The sequence below is a fragment of the Piliocolobus tephrosceles genome, chromosome 4, assembly GCF_002776525.5.
Source record: "Piliocolobus tephrosceles isolate RC106 chromosome 4, ASM277652v3, whole genome shotgun sequence".
NCBI lineage: Eukaryota > Metazoa > Chordata > Mammalia > Primates > Cercopithecidae > Piliocolobus > Piliocolobus tephrosceles.
The window spans coordinates 45,657,340-45,670,847 of NC_045437.1; the positions used below are offsets into that span (position 1 = coordinate 45,657,340).

The 13,508-nt window shown below is 37.7% G+C and overlaps 1 protein-coding gene across 2 annotated transcripts in view; it reads left to right on the plus strand.

Moving 5' to 3' along the window:
* Window positions 1-3,948, plus strand: part of ANKRD31 (ankyrin repeat domain 31) — a 179,413-nt gene extending 175,465 nt beyond the window's left edge. For both annotated transcript variants that reach the window (XM_031935419.1, XM_023207991.1), the window contains one exon: window positions 3,581-3,948. In XM_031935419.1, coding sequence (XP_031791279.1) covers window positions 3,581-3,726 — 146 coding nt within the window. In that variant the 3' untranslated portion in view covers window positions 3,727-3,948. The remainder of the gene's footprint in view (window positions 1-3,580) is intronic.
* The last annotated feature ends 9,560 nt before the right edge of the window (window positions 3,949-13,508 follow it).

Consider the following 13,508-nt stretch of genomic DNA (forward strand, 5'->3'; position numbering starts at 1 on the left):
AAACCTGCACGTTATGCACATGTACCCTAGAACTTAAAGTATAATAAAAATTAAAAAAAAATTAAAATAAATAAATAAATAAATAAAATAATAGTTAATGTCAATTTAGACATAGTAAATTGTATTGGGTAATCTGGCACATGGCAGGAAACTTTACACTGGAAATTCACACAGTGAATTCACAACAGGATAATGTGGTTGGAATCACTCCGGCTATGAAGGAGTAAAGACTATAAGAGAGCACAAATGTAAAGTGATGTGGCTTTGTGTGTACCCTCTCAGCTAGAGGCCTCCCTGCTCTGCACCTTTGGCACCATGTCTAGGAACTGCCAGTGCCATGGTGTCAAAAGATTCCTGCCCTACCCCTAATCATCTCTGCTGTGCTTTATTAGGAGCAGTTTTTCAACTGTTCAGTGGTGGCTCATACCTGTAATCCCAGAACTTTGGGAGGCCAAGGTGGGCAGATCACCTGAGATCGGGAGTTCGAGACCAGCCTGGCCAACAATGAAACCCCGTCTCCACTAAAATTACCAAAAAATTAGCCGGGCATGGTGGTAGGTGCCTGTAATCCCAGCTACTTGGGAGGCTGAGGCAAGAGCATTGCTTGAACCTGGGAGGCGGAGTTTGCAGTGAGTTGAGATCGCGCTATTTTACTCCAGGCTGGGTGACAAGACCGAGACTCCACCTCAAAAAAAAAAAAAAAAAAAAGAATAGTTTTTCTCAGATGTCAGTTAGACTGTGCTTGAATTAGGCATTACGATCTTGTTGATTTTGCTGAGTTTCATATAACATTGTGGAAAGGGATAATAAAAAGTATTGCAGCTACTTCCAGCAGTCATTTCAATGTGTTGCTAAATAATGATGTGTGTTTTTAATATTAAATATTATTAAATATTTAAATTATTAAATATTAAATATTATTAAATATTTAAATTATTAAATATTAAATATTATTAAATATTTGATATAATTAAATATTAGTAAATATTATTAAAATATTTAATGTGTTGAAAAGTTATAAACATAAGTTACCTCAAAACTTCATTTTAGTCTTCATAGAATAAGAACTATAAGCAGTGGTTCTCTAAAGCAGTGGCTGAGTTAAATATTTAAGTGTATAGATACTTCAGAGCTCTTACCAAAACATGAACTTTTAACTGTATTTTACTTGGAACACTAGATTTAAGGAAACATTTACGCTCCACTGAAGGTGCCCAGTGAACTTAGGAATAGTTTTGCAACAGAATTTTGATACATACAGATATTAAATTCCTGACCTAATTAGCTCCATGCTCTGATTAACATTTGACCAAATCAATGCAGACAAATTTTGTTTTATAGAGACAAGGTCTCGCTATATTGCCCAGGTTGGTCTTGAACTCCTGACCTCAGGTGACCCACCCATCTCCAAAGTACTGGGATTACAGGCATGAGCCACCATGCCCAGCCCCAGACAAAAATTTTAATAGACACTTTCCTAGTCCTAGAAACTTTAATGGATGCTAAGTATATGAAAGATGCTTATGCTAAATACTAATCAGGAAGATGCCCATGAAAATAGTAGACAAATTTTTCTACCATCAGAGTGGCAAAACTTAAAAAGACTGATAACATTCAGTATTGGCAAAGATGTGGAAGAAAAGAACAGGTATTGTCACACGTAGTCTCGTAATACTGTTGGTGGTAGTATAAAAGGATGCACTTCGGAGGGCACTCTGGCAGAACCTCTTAAAATGTAAAATGTTTACAGACCCCTCAACTCAGTAATTCTGCTTCTGAGTATCAATTCTATAGAAGTATTGGCACATGCCTGAATAGTGAAAAGTGAGAAATAAATTGTGAATTATAAACAAATTATGGTAGATGCATTAAGTTTTTCAAATCATAACTAAAGTGAGGGGACAGCATCTTATAGAGAAAAAGACAAATGTTAAATAATAGTGTTTAAATGATGAAACTAGGCTAAATTTGATGAAAAAAATTTAAATTAATATGTAAAGATTTACTTCCATGGGTTTTTCCTAAGAAAAAAAAAAATATTCCCTAACTTTTATGAGATACCTTGTTTTAGGAAGTCTATAAAACAAAGCTCCTAATAAGGGAATTACTATGTTTACATATGGAACATGTGTAAAAAAGTTTAAATTCTTTGGATTATAAGTGATGATTTAAAACCCAAATCAGACTGGCTTAAACCTCTCAAAAAGGAATTTTATTGACTCATGTACATGAAAGACCAGGAACAGATCTTCAGGTTTCATTCAGGGTTCAAAGAGCATGTTTGACAAAGCACCAGTTTATCTTGCTTTCCATTTCTCAGCTCCATTTCCTCATTTTGGCTCCATCCTAATAGCCTTTCTTCTCATCATCCCAGAGCTACGTTCTTCCAAGTTCAAGTCTAAAAAAAAAGACTCTGTATGTGACTCTTTGCCAAAATACCCAATAAAAATCTCACTGCACTTTGGGAGGCCAAAGGGGGTGGATCACCTGAGATCAGGAGTTCAAGACCAACCTGACCAACATGGTGAAACCCCATCTCTACTGAAAATACAAAAATTAGCTGGGTGTGGTGGTGGGCACCTGTAATTCTAACTACTTGGGAGGCTGAGGCAGGAGAATCGCTTGAACCTGGGAAGCGGAGGTTGCACTGAGCCAAGATCGTGCCATTGCACTCCAGGCTGGGCGACAGAGTGAGACTCCTTCTCAAAAAAAAAAAAAAAAAAAAAACTCATTGCATATCACTTCCCTCTGAATGGGATATGTTCTGACCCCTGAATCTATACCTGTTCACTCATTGGTGTAGATCTAAGCAAATCAGGAGGTTGAAAACAACTCTACCAGAAGCACGTGGGCCAAGTATGAAGAAAGGGTTGGCCATACAGAGGTCACACTCGTATTGTTGCTATCTGTGGAATAAGATTCAACTTACTGAATGATGTACAGCTCATATAGCCAATTTCAGAGAAAAAAATCTCTCAGACTGTCAGGGAGCTTGAAGAAACCAGTTTTAGGACCATTGACCCATTAGACTGGCAGAGCCAAAAGGAACCCTCTTCATCATCACTCCTCTCACATCTCAGAGATGGAAGTCTGGAAAAGCCATATGACTTGCTTGAGATCACACACCAAGTTTGTGGCAGAGGCAAGACTAGAAATCTTGCAGCCTAATACTCTTTTTAGTACTAAATAATAATAGCATCTAGTATTTGTTATTTGCTGTTTGCCCGGCAGTATGCTAAGAATTTCACATGCAAAATCTCACTTAATAACTGTTTTATTCTCCATTTATTGGAAATTGAGGCACAGAGGAGTTTGTACAACTATCTTCAGAAACTTCCACCATCCTTTTTCTGCTGATGTTTTAGACTTCAAAAAGGCTCCTCTTTCCCAAGATTAGCCAATGCTGGTTCATAGCTTTGTCTTGAGTACAGAAAATAGGTTGAGGAAAAAGGTCCTGATCAGAAAACCTGCTATGTGTGCTCTCACCTAGACTTGATTGGATTCCGGGATTTGTAATAGCAAAATTTAAATCTTAAATTTCAGAGGGCAGTTTTTAATTTGTTGATGCTTCTTTAAACAGGAACTTCCAGAGAGCCAATGCAAAGCATCCCACGTTATCTACAAATAAATGAAATACTATTAATCAGTGATCAAGAATTTCTCCCATGCCATGTAATGGATCAGCATTGGAAGTTTTATGTGGGATGTGAGGAACTCACACTGTAAAACCTTGGTTTGTTAATATTTTATTAGGTATTTGTTCCAATTGTCAACAAACATTTATATTTCATCTTATATAATCTGGTGGGCCTATTTTAACATACACTTTATGAGTTGCTATTTAAGATGTATGCTTACTGTTCTTAAGACGTATGTGACTGTTCAACAATTATATAAGATTAATGCTTTTTTGCCATTGAAATAAAGGCATGTTTGAACTAGACCATATTAATTGGCTCTCTGGCTTTCTTTTTACTAACATAAACTTAAAACTAACTTTTCAATCGACACCTCTACCTTTGTATAAAAAACAATTGATGCCTAAGGAAATGAGGATACAAGTAAGAGTAATCCATGGATAATTGGTCCTAAAAAGACCCAGATTAAACGAATCCCTTAAGAACTTAAAGTCCTAATACTTTTCAAATTTCCTTGGAAGTTTTTCTCAAAATCAAAATGTAAAATTATGAAGGAGGTTTAAGTTTCATAAAATTTAGTGTAGATAATATTGTAGCTGTGGTTAAGTCTTGGAACAAAGAATGAATCAAGTGTTGATTTGGAGTCTGATCATTTAGAATAGAACATACTTCACCTTTGACTTTTGCTACATTATCATGAAGACTTTTTTTAAAGAAAGAGATATATTTAAGAGAGATTTCAGTTTTCTCAAGGGTCTCTCTTAATTCTTTGATAGCCAAGTTACTCTTTCCTTGTCCTTCATTACCCCAGGTTCCCAAATAAGCTTTTGGCTCCATGGCCTTATTTATCTCTTCTCTTTCTTTTGGGTATAGAGATCAAAATTGCAATAAACATAACCGGTATACCTCAGAGATATTGCAGGTTTACTTCCAGACTACTGCAGTAAAGCGAATGTCAACTAAAGTGAGTCACATGATTTTTTTCCTAGTTTCTATAAAAGTTATGTTTACACTATACTGTAGTCTATTAAGTGCGTAAAGGCATATCTTAAAACAATCAATGTATGTACCTTAGTTTAAGAATACTTTATTGCTAAAAAAAAATATGAGCATCTGGGCCTTCAGCAGGTTGTAATCTTTTTGATAGTAGAGGGTCTTGCCTTGATGTTGATGGCTACTGCCCAATCATGGTGGTGGTTGCTGAAGTTTGAGGTAGCTGTGGCAATTTCTTAAAATAAGACAACAATGAAATTTGCCACATCAATAGACTTTTTCTTTCATGGAAGATTTATCTGCAGCATGCATTGCTTTTCGATAGCATTTTACCCACAGTAAAACTTCTTTGAAAATTGGAGTCAATCCTCTTACACCCTGCTGCTGCTTTATCAACTAAGTTTATAGAATACTTTAAATCCTTTGTTGTCATTTTAACAATGTTCACATCACCACACCAGGAGTAGATTTTGTCTCAAGAAACCACTTCCTTTGCTCATTCATAAGAAGCAACTCCTTATCCATTCAAATTTGATCATGAGATTTAAACAATTCAGTCACATCTTTAGGTTCCACTTCTAATTCTAGTTGTCTTGCTATTTCCACCACATTTGCAGTTGCTTCCTACACTAAAGTCTTAAACCCCTCAAAATCATCCATGAGGATTGGAATCAACTTCTTCCGAACTCCTGTTAAGGTTGATATTTTGATCTCCCATGAATCACAGATGTTCTTAATGGCATCTAGAATGGTGAATTCTTTCCAGAAGGTTTTAAGTTCACTATGCCCAGATCCATCAGAGGAATCACTATCTATGGCAGCTATAGCCTTACAAAATATATTTCTTAATAAGACTTGAAAGTCAAAAGTACTCCAATAATATTTTGAAAGAAATCTTTTATTCTGAGCTGTAGGTCTCAACGGTGGGCTTTAAAAATTCAGTGAACAAACAAATGTGCTGTCATCCTAGCTTTATTGTTCCAATTCCAGAGCACAGGCAGAGTAGATTTTGCATAGGGTTCTAGGATTTTCAGAATGGTATGTGAGAATTGGTTTCAACATAAAGTCACCAGTTGCATTAGTCCCTAACAAGAGTCAACCTGTCTTTTGAAGCTTTGAAGCCAGGCATTGACATCTCCTCTTTAGCTCTAACAGTCCTACATGGCATCTTCTTCCAATAGAAGGCTGATTAATCTATAATGAAAATCTGTTTAGCGTAGCCACCTTCATCAACAATCTAGCCAGGTCTTGTGGATGATTTACTGCAACATCTACATCAGCATGTGCTGCTTCACCTTGCATTTGTGTTGTATAGACAGCTTCTTTCTTTAAACTTCATGAACCACCCTCTACCAGCTTCAAACTTTTCTTCTGCAGCTTCCTCACCTCTCTCAGCCTTCATAGAATTGGAGTTAGGGCCTTGCTCTGGATTAGGTTTTGACTTAAAGGAATATTGTGACCAGTTTGATCTTCTATCCAGACAACTCAAACTTTCTCTATCTCAGCAATAAGGCTGCTTTGCTTTCTTATCATTTGTGTGTTCACTTTTTATTTCCTTCAAGATCTCTTCCTTTGCCTTCACAACTTACCTAAGAGTTTGATGCAAGAGACCTAGCATGTCTAAGCCGGCATGTCCCGGCTTTCAATATGCCTTCTTCACTAAGCTTAATCATTTCTAGCTTCTGATTTAAAGTGAGAGGTGTGCAACTTTCTTTCACTTGAATACTTAGGCCATTACAGGGTTACTAACTGGCCTAACTTCAATATTGTCGGAACAAAACAGTTATAATAATAACATCAAAGATCACTGCTCACAGATTACCATAACAGACATAAAAATAACAAAAAGGTTTGAAATATTTTGAGAATTCCCCACATGTGACACAGACACGAAGTGAGCATGTGCTGTTGGAAAAATTGGTGCTGATAGATTTGCTCAATGCAGGGTTGCCACAAACCTTCAATTTGTAAAAAAAAAAAAAAAAAAAAAAAAAAAAAAAGTATTATCTTCAAAGTGCAATAAAATGAGGTGTGCCTGCACTCATGCGAGTCCAATGATTTTGGTGGGTGGTGATATGGTCTTGCTTTTTGAATATTTTCTTATTTTAAATGTATAGAATGTTAAGATACATCTTTAGAATATATAAGAAACTACTTAACAGTGGCCTGTGGAGAAATAAATTATGGGGTTGGAGAACCAAGGAAAAAGACCTACTTTTGACTACATGTACCATGTGGCAAATTTGAAATTGGTACTATGTGTGTGTTCTTTCTATTTAGATAAAAAATTAAACATCTGAAAAAGCACCTGGAAATGTTTGTCTATTAATAAAAGTGTAAGGACATATTAAATCATTTTATTTTTCTTCCTTCAAGAGTCCAATGAAAGTGTTCAGGATAGAATAACCCTACATATTGTTATATTTGAGAACCAACAGAAAATTTTATTGTTTCACTATAATTTCCTTGGAGTACCTATTTTTCTAATTCTTAAATAATCTGTATGAGACTTTATTCTGTATTTTGTTTTATTATTTAAGAAGACAGTTAAAATATGAGCCATTTGAGAACATATGTACTAATTAAATTATACATACATAAAATGTAAATTGTTGGACAATGTTTAATGCAAGTACTGGTTTTATTAAAGAAAAATGGTATACCTTTGCATGCATAATATATACACATATACTGGTATAAGTGTAGATAAAGTATATATTGCATACTATATATAAATGTATAATATATACTTTTTAATAAACAGCTCTGAAAATGTGTGTTTCTATGTGTGTGGGGTGGAGGTGGGGATATGTTCAGTAAAAGTTCTTGAATGCTACAGATACAACTGTTTATAGTGCCTATCCCTAAGGAAGCTAGACTGAGGAGGATGAAAGTGTACTTTTATAGTTTACTTCCAACTTTAAAAAGAAATCAGGCACACATGTCTTTTGTAATTTAAACAATTTTAAGATGATAATTTTTAAAACAGGCATTTTGTCTTGTGATTACAATCTACGAAAGTCATATATGCTAAGTTTTTAATACAAAAGATACAATTTAATTTAATACAATTCTAAGTTTTCATTTTGGTGATAAAATTCTTAATTTCCCAAGCCCATTTACTCTATTTTATATACCAACTGGTGACTGAAATAACATCCATTGTCCAGGCATGCTGAGCATTGCCCAAACTAAACAACAGAAGGGTCTACTCCAACCAGGGTTGGAGAGAACTACCTTACCCTAGACTATCTCTGTGAGAAGACTAGGCAATTTAGGATGTCAGCTACATGTTTTACCTGTTCTGGGTTCTAAATGAAACCTTTAGGCTTCTGACCCTAAACCATAGATGAAGAATATCTAATAATCCAATCTTCTACCTGCTACTTTTATCCTTTTTATAAAACTGATTTTTTTGAACATCTCTGGAATACTCCATACCCAAAAAGGAAGCCTATTCCTTTTCAAACAGGTAGTCCTCAGTGTTAGAAAGCTGGAACCCCTATGTTCCAGGCCTCACAACCCTAAATGATAATACTTTTTTTACAAGCTGAATTATTATGGCACAGCTTCCACTGGCTTGATTATTGGAAAATTCTAAACATACACTGCTATGGCTTGGTGGTTCCCTCTGAAACTCATGTTGAAACTTAATCCCTAATGTAGCAGTGGTGGGAGATGGAGCCTTTAAGAAGTGACTGGGTCACTGAGGCGGGCCGATCACGAGGTCAGGAGATCGAGACCATCCTGGCTAACACGGTGAAACCCGTCTCTACTAAAAATGCAAAAAATTAGTGAGATGTGGTGGTGGGCGCCTGTAGTCCCAGCTACTTGGGAGGCTGAGGCAGGAGAATGGCGTAAACCTGGGAGGCGGAGCTTGCAGTGAGCAGCCTGGGCAACAGAGCAAGACTCCGTCTAAAAAAAAAAAAAAAAAAAAATGACTGGGTCATGAGGGCCGGACCTCATGAATAATAAATTGATTAATTTTTCATGAGTTAATGGATTAATGGGTTATTATGGGAGTGGGTTAGTTATCACAAAAATAGTTTTGTATAACAAGCCAGGTTGGCTCTCTCTGGTCATCTCCCCTGCCTTGTGATGATGCCCTGCATTGCCTCGGGCAGTGAGTCAGAGAGTCCCCACCAGCAAGAAGGCTCTCATCCATGAGATCATGGATTTCCCAGCCTCCAGAACAATAAAAACCAAATTTATTTTCTTTATAAATAGCCCAGTCTCAGGTACTCAGTTATAGCAACAGAAAACAGACTAAAACATACATCTTGTCTTTTTCTTCTCAGTTTCTCTTTCATCAATCCCTTCAACTTCCTCTCCTGAGTTCAGTTCTTACCAGTGCCTCTCTGGACTATATGCAGTAGCAATCCTAACCCATTTTTCATACTCCCACTCTTTCTCTTATTATACACCTGTGACACACTCCTGCCAAATTCTTCTTAAAGATCTATGTTGTTTCCCTGCTGCTGCAAAAGTAAACTCTAGACCCAGTATTCAAGATTACCTAACTATCTGTCCCTAACATAACCTTTCAACTTTACCTCCCAATGCTTTCTAACCTTTGACCTTAAACTCCCTTTTCATCTCTGTTATAGGCTGAATTGTGTACCCCAAAAATTCATATTTTGAAATCCTAACCCCTAGTACCTCAAATTGTGACTGTATTTTAAAGGTAAGATTAAATTATAATGAGGTCATCGGGGTGGGCTCTAATCCAATCTAACTGATATCTGTATAAGAAGAAAAAATTGGGACTCACAAAGGAACACCAGGGATACACACACACAGGTAAAAGATCATGTGAGGACACAACAAAAAGGCAATCATCTACAAACCAGGGAGAGAGGCCTCAGAATGAAATCAACCATGTGGACAGTCTGACCTTGGATTTCACACCTCCAGAACTATGAGAAATAAACTTGTTTTAAGCTACCATTTTGTGGTATTTTGTTATGGCAACCCTAGCAAACTAATCCCTAACTCTCCCCTACATTTGTTTACACTGTTTCCCCTACTTAGAATGTTCCCTCCTCTCTCTGCCCATTTATATTTTTCCTATTCTTTGAGGCCTCTCCTCAGATATGACCATCTATGTTGCTTTCTCAGACCGTCCCAATCCAACCACTTAACATTTACTTCATGGCTATATCAGACTGTTCTCACATTGCAATAAATAAATAACCGAGACTTGGTAATTTATAAAGAAAAGAGGTTTAATTGGCTCACGTTTCCATAGGCTGTACAGGAAGCATGATGCTGGCATCCGCTTGGCTTCTGAGGAGGCCTCAGGAAACTTATAATCATGGCAGAAGGCAAAGGGTAACAAGGCATGTCTTATGTGGTGGGAGCAGGAGGAAGTGGGGGGAAGTGCCACACACTTTTAAACAACCAGATCTCATGAGAACTCTATCACAAGAACAGCATTAGGGGGATGGTGCTAAACCATTAGAAACCACCCCATGATCCAATCACCTCCCACCAGGCCCCACCTCCAACACTGGGGATTACAATTGAATATGAGATTTGGGTGAGGACACAGATCCAAACCATATCACTGACATTATTAGTTTTCTTTTTATGGTTTATCTACCTCATGTATCTGGAAAACCTACTGAGATCAGGTTCAGGGTTTTACACTTTATATTCCCTATAAAATATCTTGAACATAGTAGGTGTTTGAGAAATATCAACCAGTTACTGTTTTCAGATACAATAACAGAAAACCCTACTCAAAATGGCTTAAGCAAGAAGGAAAATTTATCATTTCATTTAACAGATCCAGAGGCAGTAACTTCAGGGTTGATTAATTCTTCAACTCAACAATGTCATTATTGTTTTCACCGTTCTTCTTCGTCTCTTCACAGTGCCAACATGGCTGTGCTGTTACAGGTCGTTATACATGTAGAAACAGCATCATTAGGATAAGGAATTAGACATTTTTTCCAAGACATTTATTTTGGAAAGAAACCTTCCCTGAACACACCCTACCCCCGGGAAACTTGTATCTTATTGACCAGAATTGTACCACCTACCATTCCTCTCTAGCCAGGGAAGTGGTGTTACCTTAATTGGTTGAGAGAAGTACAAGGACATGCACGGGTAAGCAGTCCGCTGTACAAATTCCAGACTCTGCCAGTTAAAAAAACAAATGAGCAAACAGAAACAAAATGGGGGAGGGAGGATGGAGGAGATTGGGGTAAGAGCTAATATTTATTGAGCACTTATATATACCAGTCATTGTTATAAGCACCTTTTATGTATTAACTCATTTAATCCTCACCACAACTTAAAAGGAAGAAGATTATGATTATCCCCATTTTGCACATGAGGTAGCGGTGCAGGAAGAAGTAATGTGACCACACAGCCGCTACCAGGTGGTGGAGCAGGGATTCAAACCTGGTCACCTGGCATCAGAGCTCATGCTTTTTAGGCACTATGTATGTCTCTTGCTCAACCAAAAGTATCTACCTCAAAATATATGTTAAATTATTAAAACATTACTCATTCTGAGTAATGGTAGCCCTATTGATTCCTTCCACTTATACATGCTGGGGAAGTTAACTTTTGCTCCCTTTAAATGAATGAAAGGCAGACAGGGCAGACAGAAATACTCATTGAGGGCCAAGCCTGGTGGATCACGCCTGTAATTTCAACGCTTTGGGAAGCTAAAGCAGAAGGATCACTTGAGCCCAGGAATTTGAGGTTACAGTGAACTATGATTGCACCACTGCCCTCCAGCATGGGTGACAGAGACCATGTCTCTAAAAAGATAAACATAAACTCACTGAGAAAATGGCATGCAGAAGTCTCACTGATAAGTTCTAATATAAACACATTAGTACCTGCTCTGAGTCTCTCTGTTTTTCAATCTAGGGCATTCCAGGTAAAAAACAAACAAACAAAACAAAACAAAACAAAACAAAACAAACAAAAAAAAACTTTATTCAAAGCTTATTCCGTTTGAGATATTTCTCAAATTCAGTGTGCACTGGGAACTATCTTGTTGCTTTTAAGTGAACGTATGTGCCCAATGGGCCTGGATTTTAAGTCCCTTTGGATTTTCTGTGCTGTTGAAGGCCAAGAGCACAACAGCTCTGCATGTGTTTCTTTGGAGTCCCTCTCCTATTCTTTTCTCATCTCATTTTGTTGAAGTCTATTTTAAAGAAACCAGGGACATATCTTTCTTAACATGTGAAAGCCAAGAAAGGTGATTCATTTCTCCTTAAACTTTATTTTAATGTTCTTATGTCCCTAATTTTTTTTAACCATATAAATAAGAGGAACAGAATTTGAGGCCATGTCAAATCAACTTGCCTCAGACTTTAGCCCCTAGTTCAGGATTTGTGCTTAACTTTTCAATTTCTGGGCATATTTTTAAGTTGCTATTTTTTTTCATTTGGGCTACGATGCTTTTTAGGCTTTAAAGTAGGAATGGTAGATGCAAAGATTTGAAGCTGTAATGTCAATACTGGTACTTCTAAAAGTTAAAAGCAGTTAACATTTATGTTTTTGGCTGTTCACAAGACATCTTAAAGTTCCATGACGTATGGCAGTTCGGCTGAGATATGAGGTTGTATTTTATCTTTCAAAGCTGGAGGCAAGGAAGTGGTAAGGCGAGTTGCCTAGCTGGTGGGTGAGCCTCACCAGTCACCTCACATCTTTATCTCAGCATAGCTTTTTTGTTCTCTGTTCCTTATTGCCTACACAGTAACTGTTATGAAATGATTAAATAGAGCAAAGTCAAAACTGTTCCTTTGTGTAAAAATGGCCCCAAAAGAAATGCTGATGATGGAAATGAAAAGGTTTAAGAAAACGTGTCTTAGTCCCCACCCAAAATCCAGGATAAATAAAAAAAATAGAGAGTAAAATTTAGAAGAGCCCAGCTCTGTGCCACAAATAACTTTATATGTAGTAATGCAAGCCCAGAGAGGCCCTAGCCCTCTGGAATTGTGGACCGTCTTTTCCTTTAGAAGCCCTGTGGGATGACTTGAGCCTCGCAGTACACTAACACCCCACTTGTAGTACCTCTACCCCATTTCTCTACATTTTCGCAAGAAGTTACATTCTCCCACTATGGCTGCTTTTCTATGAAACTCTCCATCAGCCTGCCGTTCAGGTTGGTTCCTGGGCATTGCTGTCAGTCTCTAGTGCTGTCACCACCTCCTCCATCCTTCTGCCTTATGCTAACCTCACCCCACCTGGTTTCTTTTTCCCCACAGCACCACCCATGCCAGCTGATGTGGAACAAGCTTTGCTTAAGGCTTGCTGGCAAAGAGGAAAGAATTATAGCACAACACAGCACAGCAAACAGCTTAAAATGACTGGACGTGACCTCTACCACAGAGAATTTCTCCTTGTTGACATTCTCTTCAGACCTGTTTTTGGCTGAGGAAGCAGTATAGGACAGAGGATATGAGTATAGGTTCTAGGCTGACATCCCAGCTCTACCAATCCCTAGTCATAGAACCTTGTAATCCTCCCCAGTCTCATCATATGTCTGTAAATGGGGCTGCCAATGTGCCTCCCTCCTACAGTTTTTGTGGGGGATTAAATGAGGTAGTCTGTGCAAAGCAGGCATCACAGTGGCTGTTACATAGTGACTGCTCAATAAATGATAGCTGTTGTTATTATGAAGATTATATGGGCCAGACTCTCCTCTTTCTTCCTAAACCTCTGATTAGCAACACTGCTGCATCTCTCTTTCTCTTTGCCCTCTCTGCCACACACACACACACACACACACACACACACAACAACAACAAAACACCTCCTTTATATCCAATACAGCAGAATCTCTGCGAATGAGTCTGGGCATCAGCAGTCCCAGGAACTAGGGTTTGAATGTGTTCCCCAAAGTTCACGTAT